Genomic DNA, 15,526 nt, shown 5'->3' with positions numbered 1-15,526 from the left:
CATGTGTATGTGTGACAGATCGATTGCAACATCACCTAGAAGTTCTTAGCTCAAGCACATTGGTGCAAAAGCAGCAGAGAAACATAAATAAGCTTTGCTTATGTAGTTAATAGATTTCAGCTCTCAATTTCTTGCCTATTCATGCCCTTATTCACACATGCTAAACAAATCAATTAACGCCTCAATTTAATTCAATGAATCGTGCAATTTGTTGTTGCTGTTGCATTCGAAACCAGTCCAGCTCAGCCTGGGCCCACTGTGCGCACTGTGCGCTGACGCTGGCGCTGGCGCTGATGCCGGCGCCAGCGCTGGCGTCAACGCTCACCTAAGTTTCCATTTATTTATTCGCAGTTGATTTTCGGTTTTCGTGCTCAATTTCGTTCTAAGCCTCGGCGCGTGTGCATCGACGCAGTTCTCAACATGGTGCTGCTGAATGTGATCAAATATCTTGTGGGTCAGTGTAACAGTGTCAACAAACACATACATATCGTACATACACATACATATGTACATATCCGTATAGCTTAGCTAAAATCAAATGTTTTTGTTTTTTGTTGCATAGGCTGCGTGGTTCACGTCTGCAACGAGCTGTCCCAGAATATGAATTCACTCAACAAGATGTTCAAATATCACCTGCTCGAGGCGCATTAGCTAAGTTCAATTGATTTGCGAAATATGTATATAAATATCATTCATAAATATAAGCACACCACCACATACATTAGTAGTTACCGTTCAGCGAAAATATATTCAATTACACAAATGTTAATTATTGTTGTTCATCATTTGTGGCGTGTTAATTAAATCGAAAAGTGAGAACAAAATGCCAAGTACATATCATGATATAGTATGTATATATGTATATCAAATATATGTATGTATGTTTAACCTTGTTCAGCGGCTTGCACAATCAACGCCTTCAATGGCTTTCGATTTCATTTTATTATTGTGCAATCTTTGGTAAATAAATGTTATACATTTTGTATTAATATTTATAAGTTTTAAATAAATTATTAATTATTTTAAGTGCCCGTGACTTTTCCCAGAATATATTGGAATAGATGTAGATTTTTGGAAATAAATCAAATAAACGGCTTACATATACCAAAAATCCCCAAACGCAAGTTTTCTGTCGAACGCAATGGCCGAAAGCTCACGAATTTGTCAATAAGCAAACAAACCAGCAAAAACTTGATGTATGCCTAGTAAAAATTAACATATATTTGGATATGTGTATACTATATATAGCATACAAATATTTCGTAGACAGTCGTGACGTCACATCAAACTGAATTTCGAGTCGTGTGGCTAATTTGCATACAATGTCACGTTTGAATGACTTGTAAAAAAACCCAAAAAATTAAATGAGTTTATAATTTATGTTTATATTTAGAACTAATTTCATACCTCGATAGAATATAACTTAAGCTGTACAACAGATTTCTATGATTAATATATGACTTGAATTACACTCTTGATTATTCATTGCTGAGGAAGGTCCGACCAAAGCCCATTGCGTTGCTGACAAAGCTGAGCATGGACTTGATCATGCCGTGGGCATGCTTGGAGCTCTTCGTCGTCGTCTCCGAGTTTTGACGCTTGATCTTATTTGTGCCTTTGATGCTTCTGGATATCTGCTTGATCTCGGCACTGCTGAATATGCGCTCCACATCGGGTATGATCACTTTGCGTCCAAAATCCTCGGCGCTTATCTCGTTCTGGCGATCGTCCTCACTGCTGAAGTCAAACCACGATCTGCCCTCAACTGTGGAAGGAGGATTTCACAATGAGTTAAAAAGTTGAAGCCAATGCAAATTCCTGGACTTACCAGCCAACAGCAAGACGGAGCCGATAAGAAAGATTGATGAGAGCTTGGCTGGTGACATTTCCGTTAGCGTTAATCGACTTAATTCAACTGAATACTGCTGCAACTGCCGTGACCTGCTTTATAGATAGTAAGTCTTGCGCCAGCCGCTCGATCTACGTGATCTTCGTGCGGAATGCAAGAGGAACAACCGTATCTGCACGTTCCGAGCGAATAATTTTGAAAAGCTATTTTTCCGTTTTATGTTAGCTGTCAGTTTTTAGCTTTTGCTCACTAGAATAACGGCATTCGAGTATTTTCTTGCAGCTTCTTTTATTATAGAACTCTTATATTCTACATCCATAACCTATGATGATTCTCTTTTTTTTTGGGGGGGTTTTCTGAAATGCTTGTCGTATGCCCTATAATTTCCGTGTACCCTTAAATGCTCAGACATAATTTGACATAAGTCCAATGTCTTTTGTTCGAAACTTAAGTGTGACCATATCCTATAATGACTGTAGACCCGTTAGTGTTGGAACCTCGGCTGATACCTCTTTGTACCGTATTCATCTTTACAATTCTTAGCTCAAATCATGTGTGTCAATCGCATTCAATATATCCTGTAGGATCTTGGGTCTTCGTGTTTTGTGCTTGTACAGCTCATAGGCATTATCCAGCTCAGCATCGGCGTCTCGTTCGTCCTCCACACCCGGCCATTGCTCATAGAGCAGCTCCTGCAGCACTCTGTCTGGCGATCTCGTCGATCCCGTGGGCTGGCAGCCGACCACGCCCACAAATATGCTGAGTGCTGTAAGGGAACATGGATGTGAATGCAGACAAACGAACGAATTGTGGAGAATCAGAAACCAACCGAAGACTACTGTTAGACGCATTATTGAAGAGTGACTGACAGACCGCAGGAGGAACCCCACAACTTATATACATGGTCGTACTCGCGTCAACCCATTGACCGGCTCCCCACAAATATTGGCAAATCATGCGAAGATTATGCAAAACAGTCCAGCCGATCAAATAATCAAGAAACAGAAGCTCAAAAACGGGGGCTCGAGGCGTCGTTTAGTCTCACGCTGCTTCGCAGATTACTGGGCAAATACGTTTGACGTCATTGGTGATAGAGAGACACGCAAAAAAGGTGAAGAAAAAAAAGCGTTGTCTGCAAATGCCCATTGATCGGCGCTTTGGCCAGACACCATTAATTATATATATTTCCCATAATACTGAAAGTTATTGTTGTCGTTTTATATTTAGAACTGGTATCAATCTTTGGCGTGCCCGAAGAATATGGTCCAGCGTTCATATGTCGCCGTCTCTTCGCACATATATGTCTCCATCTGGCAGTAAACGTCACTGAAGTCGGTGTAGTCTGAACGAAACGAGTTTTGACTGGTTAAATTTCGGTAGCCAACAGCACAAATGAATGATTAAGAATCGGATATACCCTAGCGGTGGCTATTATTATGGTGTCACCAACCGTAGCACGCGCATGGAAAGTGAGCTTGACTGATGATTGATGATTGATGAAGAGGTTTAGGCTATGTTTAACTGAAGTGAAGCTTGTCTTGTGACTTGGTTAGGTTGCTAGGTACTCGCTCCCTCGCGACAAGCTGCAATATCCATATGGCATTTCGATGCGTATTTGCGTATGCACATAGTTTGCTCATCCAGACGGCAGATGGCGCTGCTGTCGTTTGCCTTGCCGCAGGACTGCTCCAGGGGACAAGCTGTGCTTACAGCTAGCACCGCTCTGTGGACTTGAGAAACATATATATTACTACAAGTGATTAATCTTGTTAATCAGGCTTACACAACAGCAGCAAAGCAATAATTTTGATAAGCATTCGGGAAATTCTGGATAACCGATCCATATAAAGCGCAATGCGCAACTAATTGCTCCAAAGTATATTTCCCACACAGAAGCTATGTTTGTCTAAGGCAAACAAATTTTTAAAGATAAGATAACGAAAAATGAAGTAGCATCTATGGTAATGAGAAGCAAAGTGTAAGGTCAATGTGTTCCATAAAACTTAAAATTCTGTTTCGATCTAATTAAAGATTGTATATGGTTAATTCCAAAGACCAAGCGTATATATATAAATATCAATAACATAAATATATAAAATTCTTCCAAAATCTCATCACTCTGCCACCCACAAATCAAGTTTGTCTGGTTTAGCCATATATATTTATGTATGCATACGAGATTATTTCTATTTCTAGCTTGTTTACAAAAACTGTAGCATACTTTTGCGGTCTGTGGTTTGTGTCTCGGCTAAGCTAAACATATGCCTTTACTATTGTTGCATAGTTGTGCGCATTATTTGGACTTGGCTTGACTGCGATACAATTTGGCATAGATGCCATTCTTGGCCAGCAGCTGGGCATGTGTGCCCTGCTCGATGATGCGTCCGGCCTGAATCACACAGATGATATTGGCATTCTGCACCGTGGACAGGCGATGGGCAATCACAATGCAGGTGCGACCCGAACAGGCGTAGTCCAGAGCCTGTTGCACCACCTGGCAAACGAGTTTGCAGATTGAATACAGTGATTGCATTGCAGGCATACCACAGACTCCACTTACCCTCTCACTTTGCATATCCAAGGCCGAGGTCGCTTCGTCCAGCAGCAGAATCTTGGGATTTCGTACCATGGCGCGTGCAATGGCAATGCGCTGCTTTTGGCCACCCGACAGCTGGGTGCCCTTGGCGCCCAACATGGTCTCGTATTGGGCGGGCAGTGTCATAATGAAATCGTGGGCATTTGCCATCTTGGCTGCGTCAATAATCTGCTGCATGGGCACGGTGCGTGAGGTGTCTCCATAGCTGATGTTCTCTGCGATGGTTTTCTCGAAGAGCGACGGCTCCTGCGAGACAATGCCCAGGCGACGACGTAGGGTCTTCAGCTCCATGTCCTGATGTATGCACTCCTGGTCGATGAGCTGAAGCAGGCATAGAGTCTATAATGATCCCTGGAGATTTTGATTCGACTTACAATCTTGCCCTCATCCGGATCATAGTAGCGCAGCAGCAGCTGAACACACGTGGACTTGCCCGAGCCGGAGGCGCCTACCAGAGCAACCGTTTGACCCTGCAGCACGTCGAGATTAAAGTCCTTCAGCACCTCGTTATCGGGTCGTGATGGATACGAGAAATTGAGGCCACGATAGCTGACGCCCTGCTCCACAACGTTCGTCTTGCAGATCTTGCCGTTGCCCATCTGATCCATCACATTTGGGGATTGAATCAGAGGCGAGCGATCTATGATCTCGTACATGCGTGTGGCGGACAGCAGCGCCGCATTGAAGGCTGGCGTGAAGGCCAAGGACTGAGCCAAGATGAACAGACCATAGAGCATTGTGTTGGCGATCCTAGTAGTGGCAATATGATATATGATATGGAAGTGTCTTCTATGTAGATGGACTCACTTCATGATCACTTCGAATTTGATTCTGCCCTCGGCACACATGAACCCGCCGTAGGTCAAGGTGACGGCGTAGCCGAAGAACATTAGCGTCATGCCCATGGCGTTGACCAATCCTCGCCACTTCAGACGGCTCTTTATTTGCAGGCGATATCGCTCCACCTCCGCATCGTAGGCCTTGATCAGTTCCTCTTCTCTGCGCAGAGCAGCCACAGTTCGTATTTGTGAAATTGTTTCGGTGGCTATGCGACTCGTTTCCTCTAATACATTCTTCTCCTTCAGCGCCGACTTCTCACTGAACCTGGCCTCAAAGATTATGGAGCCCACCATGAATGGAGCTGTGCTCAGACAGACGAGCGCCAGCTCCCAGGAATAGCTGAAGGCAATGGAGAAGCTGCAGATGAAGTTGGTGAGCGCCTGTATTATGTTGCTGAGCGGAAACCCGATAGCGCCTTGCACGCTGGCTGCATCGCCCGACAAGCGAGCGGAGAGCGCCCCCACACTGTTCTCCTTCTCATCAAACCAGCCCATTTCCTGCTTCATAATGGCGCTAAATGTCTTGGAGCTGTGGAGTAAAACAGCCACTTGAGTAGGTGAAGGAGGAAAGAGTAGAAATCAAATATCTCTTGCCTTACCGCATGCGTGAGGTTAGCCACACTCCGGCTAGATTATAGAAAAAGGTTTGCACGAAGCAGAAGATGCCCACACAGACGCCAATCACCACGGTGATGATGGACATGGAGGAGCTGTGCGCCAGCACCGCCTCTTCCGTGGGCTCGGCCAGCGAGGCATACAGCTCTGCCAGCACAATGGAGAAGGCTGGCATGGCGCAGCCATAGAGTCCGGCGCATATGGTGCCAATGATCAGGAAAGACCACTCGGGGCGTGCTGTAGCCAGGACTCGCAGGAATGTACGCGGATAGCTGATGCTCTTTGCATTTGCGGACTTCTCCAGCTCCTCGGCGACTTGTTTCTTACTTTGATGCAAGCCCTTCATTGGAAACTCCAAGTTTTTATCTAGGGATTTTACAGAGTTTCTTTGGAATTGTTCCACATCCTTGGACTGCTTGCGTTCCTTGGGCAGCTGCTCAGGCAGCTCCTCATGGAGTAGCTCATCAGCCTTGTCGTCATATTCATGGGCTGCTACCATTTTGTAGTAGTGTCCCTCCAGCTTCATGAGATCCTCATGGGTGCCCTGCTCCACCGCTTTGCCGTTCTCGATGTAAAATATTTGATCAGCATGCCTGATCGCGGATAAGCGATGCGAGACAACGAGCGTGGTGCGTCCCTTGGAGGCCTTATCCAAGGCAGCTTGAACCAGTTTCTCGGAGTGATAGTCCAACGCGGAGGTGGCCTCTGCAAGGAGTGATAACTGTAGTTCCTGGTGCTCGGGAGGTATCCGAATCGAGGACTTACCATCTAGGAGAAGTATCTTGGGATTCTGTATAAGGGCTCTGGCTATGGCAATGCGTTGGCGCTGTCCGCCTGACAGCTGAACACCCTTTTCGCTAATGTGCGTGTCATAGCCCTGGCGAAGAGAGAAGCTTAGATAGTGTATATGACTTCCCTGAGAGATCTCACATTATCCAGCGCAATGATAAACTCATGCGCATTGGCGGCTTTGGCGGAATCCTCGAGCTCCTTTTGGGTAGCCAGCGGCTTGCCATGGCGAATGTTTTCAGCTGACGAGGAAACTTTTACTATCGATTCATTGCAGTTTATTATCTAAAGATACCCACCAATGGTGCCCTGGAAAAGCACGGGCTCTTGGCCAACCACAGCTATATTGGAGCGCAGCCAGTTGAGGTTATATTTCCTCACATCTTCGCCGTCCAAGAACACTTGTCCGAATACTGGGTCATAGAAACGTTGGAGCAGTTGCACACAGGTGGACTTGCCACAGCCCGAGGAGCCAACCAACGCCACAGTTTGACCTTCCTTGACGGTGATATTGAGTCCTCTCAGCACAATAATATCCTTTCGTGCGGGATACTGAAAGAACACGTCCCGAAACTCAATGTTGCCCTTCAGGCCGTAGTTGAGTATCTTGCCAGCCTTGGAGAGCGGATCGATAAGGGACACGCGATCAATAACATCATAGATGGCGCGCGCTGATCCCCGGGCCATGGCAAAGGTCTCCAAGAAGGGGGAAGTCCGTGAGAGTTGATTAGCGCCCACAATGATGCCCGAAATCACAATCATGACGATCGCTGGGGTATACTTGCGATCCTCGATGGGCATATCGCTGGCCCGATCGTGCAGAATCAAATTGGCGCCATACCAAAAGGCGCCCGCGCCCACAATGAACATCATGGCCTTCATGACCGTATCGCTGAGGCCGGAGAAGGCGCCCTTCCACTTGCCCGCCTTGAGTGCGGGCTTGAGCAGGGTGTCGTAGCGTGTCGACTCGGAGTGCTCGCCTCCAAATGCCACCACAGTGCGTATGGCTCCGATTACCTCCTCCACAACCGAGCTGGCGCGCACATAGGAGCTCTGCTCCCGCGCTGTGAGCTTGCTTTGGTACTGTGGGGTTGATTGTTAGAGACTCTATTTGCTGGACAACACAGCACCACTCACGTGAGCAACCACTGAATTCACCACCATGGTCAGGGGTATGTAGAAGAACATGGCCAAGGCCAATTTCCAGCCATAGACAAAGGATATGATAACGCTAATGGCCACATCGCAAATGATGGTTACAAAGTGTCCCAGATTCTCAGCTATGCCCGTGCGTATTTTTTCCATGTTACTGAAAGTGATTCAGTCAATAAATCAGAGTACTTCAATTGGGATGCGACACCTCTACCTACTCCGTTATGCGCACGGCAAAGTTCTGATCCTTGGCCATGTCGTGCCAGCCGATCTCCTGCCTGACCGTCGCCTTGAAGAACTCCCGCCTCATGCTTACCGTCAGCTTGAGAGCCAGATGATTGAATATGTTCACAAAGGTCATGCCGGAAAAGAGCATCAAGAGCGAGTCAAGGGTCATCAGAATGCCGAATGCGACGCTATCTTTGCGTAGCTCCTGCATATTCTCCTCATAGCTGGCATTGGTGCTATAAGAAACGGGCCTTAAGAGCGGGCATGAGCTTAGATGCGGGGCTAGACTCACAGCTGCTTGCCGCCACCGAACAAAGGCAGCGCCTTGGTGCCCGAGCTGGTTCCCACGCCCAGGCTGCGATCAATGAACATGGCCACTAGCTCGCTGTAGACAATGATGGCAATGGGAAACACCAGAGCATGCAGGAGCGCTGCGATCAGGGCACAGACGAGTAGCAGATAGTCGATGCGGCGAGCATAGCGAAAGAGCTGGTAATAGTTGACAGTTTCCATTTGGGGCTGTTTCGACTTAATTTTCTTCGCTTCCGCCTGGCCAGCGTCGTCCGCATCGCCATTCTGCATGCTGGGCTCTGCCATTGACGTAGTTAAAGACAGCTAACTTTTCGCCTATAATCATTTACCCTCGGGGTCAATTAATAGTTAGCGTGCACCGAATCTCTGTCTGCAGGTGGACACTGGGGGGAGATGACCCGGCAGCTGACTAGCTCTGTTTACTATACGATCTCTGGTGCTAGGTGTTCTCTTGACATAACGCAGAATATCTGTGCTTATTTTTGTTTGTTTCTTGACTCGAATGCTTTCGGGTTCTCTACGCGTTGTACCGATTCGTTTGAAAGGCGAACTCGAACTGTCGATTTGGCTAGTGAGAGGTTCGTCTTTTATCAATTTCGTTTCTGTTAATGGTCAAATGACCGAAAGAGCGCAAATAGTTTTGAGTGAAAATGCATTTCTGCGCTCGCAGCTTTTGCAATTTCTCTTATTTTATTTTTAATAAAATTCAATTGGATTGATTTTTCTCAAGGTTCAGAAAGTGTAGGAAATGTGCAGAGGTCGCTCGTTAAGGTGTGCATAGTTTTCGAATGATATTTCATAAAATATGTTAATATTCAGCAGTGCATTCCTTAGGCTACTAAAGGGTTAGGCTGGGTGTAAAAATTGAGAAATGCTCTTTAATACTTTAGCTTGCTGTCTTATCAATGATAGCTATTCTAATATTTGCATATAATCCAAATTATCGCGGCATTGACATCTAATTGTCTTTTGTGTAATATCTGGCATAAAGATTACACTTTATCTATAACAGAGCCACGATCTTTAATGGTACGAGAAGTGCATTTTTAGATGCGTAGAATTTGCTAACTGATAAACAAATGTTATAATATCGCAAAAGTGGCATGAGCCAAGCATTTTTAGTTTTCCAAATGCGGATGTTATATCCCAATGTTAACGTTACGTATTATATTTAAGCAAATGCTCGATAACGTAACGTCCCACTGTTAAGTTAACATACACATTAGCTAGCGTTTCCCTAGCGCGCTCGCATGCGCTGCTTTGTTCCTGCTGAGCTGTTTGTGGTGAGTTGGCGGCTTTCCTTGAACATTCGTGGTGAGTAATATCTGTCTTTTACGTAGTTGCCTCTATTGGTGGTGAATTGCGGCTTCACTGGAATCCATGCGCTTCTGCTATTGGTGAGTACCAAATTCGTTCAGCATTATTTTTTCTGTGGTGAGTAGCAGCTCTCTCTTCATTACTCGGCTCAGTGGTTTGAGTTTTTTATTGCTCAACTTTCCAGTGGCTTCCGTAACTTTTATATGTAGTAACGAATATTTTTCTAACTAAATTCTAGCTGGCAGCAATGCGTGAAATTGTGTTATATCACAGAGCTGCAATGGGCTGCCACAGGTGATTTGGAAAAATACTGGGCATTATAAGAAAGTTTATTGAAAAATAGTTTGTAGACGTACATATAGTAATAGAAAAATCTCAAATAAATGGATCCTTTCAAATCTCAATGATCCTTTTGGGTCCTGTGCAGCTTGGCATAGATGCCGCGCTGGGCAATCAGCTGCAAATGTTTGCCTTGCTCCACAATTCTGCCGCCCTGCACAACACAAATGACGTCAGCATTTTGAATCGTCGAGAGGCGATGGGCAATTACAATGCAGGTGCGTCCAGAGCAGGCCAAGTCCAAAGCTTGCTGAACCAACTGCCGGTCAAGTGGAGAGAGTGAGTTAGGGATTTCTCTTTTTGAAGTCGACTGTCTGCTTACCCGTTCGCCTTGCAAGTCCAGAGCTGAGGTGGCCTCGTCCAGCAACAGGATCTGTGGGTTCCTAACCAGAGCACGAGCGATGGCCACGCGTTGCTTCTGGCCACCGGACAGCTGTGTGCCTCGTGCTCCCATGCGCGTCTCGTAGCCATTGGGCAACGAGGTGATGAAGCTGTGGGCATTGGCGCTCTTGGCAGCTGCAATTATCTCCGCCATGGGCACAGTGCGACGATTGTCTCCGAAGGCAATGTTCTCGGCAATGGTGCGCTCAAAGAGCGACGGCTCCTGTGAGACAATGCCCAGCTTACGGCGTACACCATCCAGTGTTAGATCGTGCTGAATGTCATCTTGATCAATGTGCTGTGGACATGGGAAACATTTAAGGAATATCTATTGATGTAGCCTGGTGAATGGCTTACAATGCTGCCCTCGTCTGGATCGTAGTAACGTTGCAACAGTTGCACGCAAGTGGACTTGCCGCACCCGGAATGCCCAACCAGAGCTACCGTTTGACCCTGCAGCACCTCTAAGTCCAGCCCATTCAGAATCTTTTCATCCGGTCGCGTGGGATAACGGAATTCGATGCCGCGATAGCGCACGCCCTCAAAGAGATTCAGTTGCTTGGCCAGCGTATTCTTGATAGTGCCCATAGGCGAGACAATACGCGGCTTGCGATCCAGAATCTGGAACAGACGATGGCCAGCGACCAAGGCGGCGGTAAAGGCAGGGGTAAAGGCCAGCGATTGGGCCAACATCATGGAGCCATAGAGCAGTGTCTCAGATACCCTGTGAGTCGGACACAGATATAGATAAAAAACCAGATTTTATAATCTAGAGTGAACGAGCAACTTACTTGATGATATCCTGGAAGGGCACCTGACCCTCGGATACCAGAACGCCGCCGTAGCAGAGCGCCACGGCGTAGGCAAAGAACGCGGAAGCCTGCATGGTGGAGTTGAGGACTCCACGCCAGCGCAGCTTCTGTCGAATGAGAATCTCCACACGCTGAATCTCTTCCGTGTATTGCTTAATGACCTCAGCTTCGCGTCGCAGGCCAGCGATGGTTCGCACATTCGTAATGGACTCAGTGGCAATGCGAGAGGCCTCCTCTAAGACTTGTTTCTCTCTAATCAAGGCATTCGACATCATTCTGGAAATTTTAAATTCAAGTTCACAAAGTGGAGTATACGAAACATAGAGCATCTATTGATTCACTCACTTCGCCTCGAGTATGACCGAGCCAACAATAATGGGGCAGTTGGCCAAACACAGCAACGCCAGCTTCCAATTATAGTACATGGAAACCGATACGCCCGAAATGAAGTTCGCTAGAGCTTGAATCATGCCGCTCAGCGGATAGCCAATGGCACCCTGCACCCCGGCTGCCTCGCCAGATAAGCGCGCTGAGAGCGCACCAACCGAGTTCTGCTCCTCATCGAACCAGCCGATCTCCTGGCTGAGCATCGCCTTAAAGGTCATCGCGCGCACACGTGTGGTCAGCCAGACGCCGGCGTAGTTGAAGAGATAGGTCTGCAGAAAGCAGATCAGTCCGGTGATCACAGCGATGCCCAAGCAGGCCCAGGAGAGCACAGCAGTGCGACTGAGCGCCACCTTTTCGTCCTGCTCAGCGAGTGCGGCATAGAACTCGCCAAAGATGATGGAGAAGGCCGGATAGAGACAGCCCACAGCAATGGCTGAAATGCCGCCGAATATCAGGTAACACCACTCGGGGCGTGCTAGCCCTATGATTCTTGCAAAGATCTTGAAGAATTGTGGCTTCTGCGCTGGCACAATCTCCTTTTCTTTATTACTGTCCTTGATGAACTTAACAATCGGCTCATCGAACTGCACGCTGTTCTTCTGATTCTTCTCAAAATTTAACGGACTTGTCTCAAAGGACTTTTCGTACAGCGCTAGACTCTTGCCTGCAAATCAAGTTGACCTGAGACAATTGTTGATTTACGATTACTTTCTGAGCTTACGCTTTGCCTCGTCTACATTCTCTTCGTTTTCTTGATCCTCCGGCATCTTGAAGTCACCTGCTTTGACCATGTTGTAGTAGGCGCCCTCCAAAGCCATCAGATCATCATGTGAGCCCTCCTCCAGCACCTTGCCCTCGTTGATAAAAACGATTTTATCTGCACCACGAATGGCTGACAGTCTGTGGGATACCACGATTGTGGTGCGTCCTTTGCTGGCCAGGTCCAGCGCCTGTTGCACCAGTTTCTCGGAGTTATAGTCCAAGGCCGAAGTGGCCTCTGAGAATTAGAGAGGAAATGTATACATATATTTATATGGCTTTTATAGTTACCATCCAGCAATAAGATCTTGGGATTCTGTATCAGGGCACGAGCAATGGCGATGCGTTGCTTTTGACCGCCAGACAGTTGAGAGCCACGCTCGCCAATCATAGTGCGATAGCTCTAAAGGAAAAAGGATTAGAGATCGAAGGGTCAAGGGATCACACTCTCTTCTCGCCACTCACCTCTGGCAACTGACTAATGAAGTCATGAGCACCGGCTTGCTTGGCAGCTGCTTCGATTTCCTTCTGCGTGGCATTCGGCTTGCCATAGCTAATATTTTGACCTAACAAGAGATCAGATATGCGTAAAATACTACTACATATATCTGGGAATGGCACAAGTTACCTATGGTGCCCATGAACAGCACCGGCTCCTGCCCGACCACAGCAATATTGGAGCGCAGCCACTGAATATTATATTTGCGTATGTCCAGCTCATCTAGCAGCACAGCACCAAAGACGGGATCGTAGAAGCGTTGCAATAGTTGTATGCAAGTGGACTTTCCACAGCCCGAAGAACCCACTAGAGCCACCGTTTGACCTGCTCTGATCTTGATATTCAAGCCGCGATGCACAATAATCTCTGGACGCGCAGGATAGCGAAAGAAGACATCCTGGAACTCAATATCGCCGCGTAGACCATAGTTCAAAAGTTTGCCATCCGTGGACAGGGGATCGATTTTGGAGGGCAGGTCAATGACCTTGAACAAACTAGTGGCACAGCCACGCGCGGTGGCAAATGACTCGAGGAACGGCGCCGTGCGCGCTATATTATCCGCGCCCACAATGATGCCAAAGAAGGCCTGTCAAGGTATAAGAGTTTAGTGGAGATATTCTGTGTTTTACCAATGCCACACCTACAATCATTAGAATGGCTGGCGTGTACTCCTTGTCCTCCACAAACCGATCGTCTATGATGAGATTCACGCCATACCAAAAAGCACCCGCACAAGAGAGGAAGAGCATCGACTTCAGAATGGCATCGCTCAGGCCAGAGAAGGCGCCCTTCCATTGACTGGCCTTGCGAGCGGGCACCAGGAAGTTCTCGAAGCGCTCCACTTCATGCTTCTCGCCACCGAAGGAGACAACGGTGCGTATGGCACTAAGGATCTCCTCTGCCAGATTTCCTGCGCCTGCATACGACTCCTGCTCGCGTGCCGTCAGCTTGCCTTGGGTCTATGCGGAAGCGGAGCTGTAGAACTGGCGTTGACTGAGACCTTCTGAACTCACCTTGCCCACGTAGTAGTTGACGGCGATGACCAGCGGTATATAGCAGCTCACAGCCAGCGTTAGCTTCCAGCCGTAGCCAAAGGATATGCCCACCGTTATGATGAAGCCCACCACCAAATAGAGAAAGTGCCCCACTTTCTCCGAGATGCCATCGCGTATCTTCTCAATGTCGCTGAGAGAAAGTGAGATCGTTGAGAAAGAGAGGAACTCTGAAGCTTTCCTCCAATACCTACTCGATCATGCTCTGTGCAAAGTTCTGTTTGGTGGCCAGATCGTGCCAGCCAATGTCCTGTCGCATCACCGACTCGAAGAGCTTGATGCGCATGCGCGTCACCTGGCGCAGGGCAACAAAGTTGAAGATGTCCACCGAAAATATGCCCGATATGAACATGATCAACGAGACTATAGTGAGCAGAATGCCATACGATATCGAGTCATCATACAGAGCCTCATTATTCTCTTCGCGTGTGGCATTCGTTCTGCGGTTTATCAAAGCAAATTAAATCAGATATCATAAATCCCTGCTTATCTAACTGCTGTCAAGTTCGGGGCACTCACAGTTTCTTGCCGCCCCCGAAAATGGGCAGGGCATGCACCGTTGAGCTGGTGCCCACTTGCATGGCACGATCCACCAACATCGCCGTAAACTCACTGTAGACAATGACCACAGCGGGCAGCGTCAGCGCCTTGATGCAGCACATAAAGAAGCCGATGAATAGCCAAAAGAGTTCGCAATATGTGGAGAAGCGAAACAGTTGCCAGAAGCTGATCGGCTCGGTGGGCTCCAGGCCAGCGGCCACTGGTATTTCCTCCCCAGACTTTGCATCGCTGGTCGTGACGGATGCCTCGTCCCGGTCCCGATCCATGCTGTGGCTGTAACTGACAGTTGAACAATTCAATGGGCTATTAGTATTCAATGGGCCATCGATTCGAGCAGCAAGATTTTTATGCACGCACTACAACAACAACAACAACAACAACAACAAACACTTAGAAAGACCAACGGACGCCAAAAAGGTTAATTCAATTAGACGGCAATTCAAGAATCATTCCAACTGGCATTGCAAGTTTGTCGCCTGCTCTGCTATTGACCTCCGAGGTTAACTGGCGAGGTGCCATATACTAGTTATACTCGACAATTATTTCCATAGATTCTCATTGGATTCACATCACAGATATAGGAAAATGACCCATTGATCAGGGCATTGCCGTCGATCTGCGGCGATCTTCACTGGTGCACATGTCCTCGCACCCATATTCACCTCTAGCACTTTATCCTTTCGATGGTATTTATTCCTATTTTATGGTCCACTCTTGTTCTGTCCTCTTATCGATCGTTACACTCGATCGCTACAGCGCGACTGACTGCAGATTGTTTGAGCACTGTCCATTTAAGTTTCCGCGGGTTCTGATATGTTTCCCGATCTTAATTGATCGTACTCGAAAGAGCATCAATTGAACCTGCAAAGAGACGCTTTTGTCTCGGTGATATTTAGTTTGAACAGCTCTTATACGCATGCTCTTATACTCTTATACAAGCCACTGTTGGCATGCGTATGCAAATCTCCAATTCGTATTATTATGTATATATGTATTTTTTTAGCTACCTCAACTATTTTTACCTTTACTAAGAGCATTG

At 47.1% G+C, this 15,526-nt stretch overlaps 5 protein-coding genes across 8 annotated transcripts; 1 reads left to right on the top strand and 4 right to left on the bottom strand.

Moving 5' to 3' along the window:
* Positions 1-352: 352 nt before the first annotated feature.
* Positions 353-769, top strand: LOC116804335. Its single transcript, XM_032731247.2, has 2 exons — positions 353-454; positions 563-769. Exons 1-2 carry the CDS (start codon positions 421-423, stop codon positions 649-651), a joined length of 123 nt encoding a protein of 40 aa, XP_032587138.1. The 5' UTR covers positions 353-420; the 3' UTR covers positions 652-769.
* Positions 770-1,365: 596 nt separating this feature from the next.
* Positions 1,366-1,937, bottom strand: LOC6582250. The gene is made up of 2 exons (XM_002007917.4): positions 1,829-1,937; positions 1,366-1,765 (listed from the first exon to the last, which is right to left on the bottom strand). Exons 1-2 carry the CDS (start codon positions 1,884-1,886, stop codon positions 1,479-1,481), a joined length of 345 nt encoding a protein of 114 aa, XP_002007953.1. The 5' UTR covers positions 1,887-1,937; the 3' UTR covers positions 1,366-1,478.
* Positions 1,938-3,052: 1,115 nt separating this feature from the next.
* Positions 3,053-3,698, bottom strand: LOC26527969. The gene is made up of 3 exons (XM_015162355.3): positions 3,633-3,698; positions 3,415-3,579; positions 3,053-3,191 (listed from the first exon to the last, which is right to left on the bottom strand). The coding sequence occupies exons 1-3, from the start codon at positions 3,691-3,693 to the stop codon at positions 3,085-3,087; spliced, it is 333 nt and encodes a 110-aa protein (XP_015017841.2). The 5' UTR covers positions 3,694-3,698; the 3' UTR covers positions 3,053-3,084.
* LOC6582248 (multidrug resistance protein homolog 65) lies at positions 3,053-8,932 on the bottom strand. Of its 3 annotated transcripts, none has more exons than XM_044009826.1 (13): positions 8,361-8,932; positions 8,059-8,304; positions 7,826-7,997; positions 6,988-7,771; positions 6,830-6,930; positions 6,665-6,776; positions 5,884-6,604; positions 5,253-5,813; positions 4,820-5,195; positions 4,410-4,766; positions 3,633-4,343; positions 3,267-3,579; positions 3,053-3,191 (listed from the first exon to the last, which is right to left on the bottom strand). In XM_044009826.1, exons 1-11 carry the CDS (start codon positions 8,663-8,665, stop codon positions 4,143-4,145), a joined length of 3,936 nt encoding a protein of 1,311 aa, XP_043865761.1. In that variant the 5' UTR covers positions 8,666-8,932; the 3' UTR covers positions 3,053-3,191; positions 3,267-3,579; positions 3,633-4,142. The 3 variants fall into 3 exon arrangements, with proteins under 3 accessions (XP_043865761.1, XP_032587135.1, XP_002007951.1); XM_032731244.2 differs by having other exon boundaries at positions 3,053-3,579; positions 8,361-8,658; positions 8,710-8,932; XM_002007915.4 differs by having other exon boundaries at positions 3,053-3,579.
* Positions 8,933-10,005: 1,073 nt separating this feature from the next.
* On the bottom strand, positions 10,006-15,259 carry LOC6582247 (multidrug resistance protein homolog 65). Of its 2 annotated transcripts, none has more exons than XM_015162354.3 (14): positions 15,150-15,259; positions 14,446-14,766; positions 14,121-14,366; positions 13,888-14,059; positions 13,519-13,833; positions 13,004-13,460; positions 12,841-12,941; positions 12,667-12,778; positions 12,338-12,613; positions 11,575-12,280; positions 11,209-11,505; positions 10,775-11,141; positions 10,359-10,715; positions 10,006-10,295 (listed from the first exon to the last, which is right to left on the bottom strand). In XM_015162354.3, the coding sequence occupies exons 2-14, from the start codon at positions 14,751-14,753 to the stop codon at positions 10,098-10,100; spliced, it is 3,912 nt and encodes a 1,303-aa protein (XP_015017840.1). In that variant the 5' UTR covers positions 14,754-14,766; positions 15,150-15,259; the 3' UTR covers positions 10,006-10,097. The 2 variants fall into 2 exon arrangements, with proteins under 2 accessions (XP_015017840.1, XP_002007950.1); XM_002007914.4 differs by having other exon boundaries at positions 14,446-14,760; positions 15,150-15,248.
* Positions 15,260-15,526: the final 267 nt, after the last annotated feature.

Source organism: Drosophila mojavensis, unplaced genomic scaffold, assembly GCF_018153725.1.
Source record: "Drosophila mojavensis isolate 15081-1352.22 unplaced genomic scaffold, ASM1815372v1 contig_74, whole genome shotgun sequence".
In the NCBI taxonomy this organism is placed as follows: domain Eukaryota; kingdom Metazoa; phylum Arthropoda; class Insecta; order Diptera; family Drosophilidae; genus Drosophila; species Drosophila mojavensis.
Note: the sequence above shows the minus strand (reverse complement) of the source record. Positions and strands in the feature narration are given on the sequence as shown.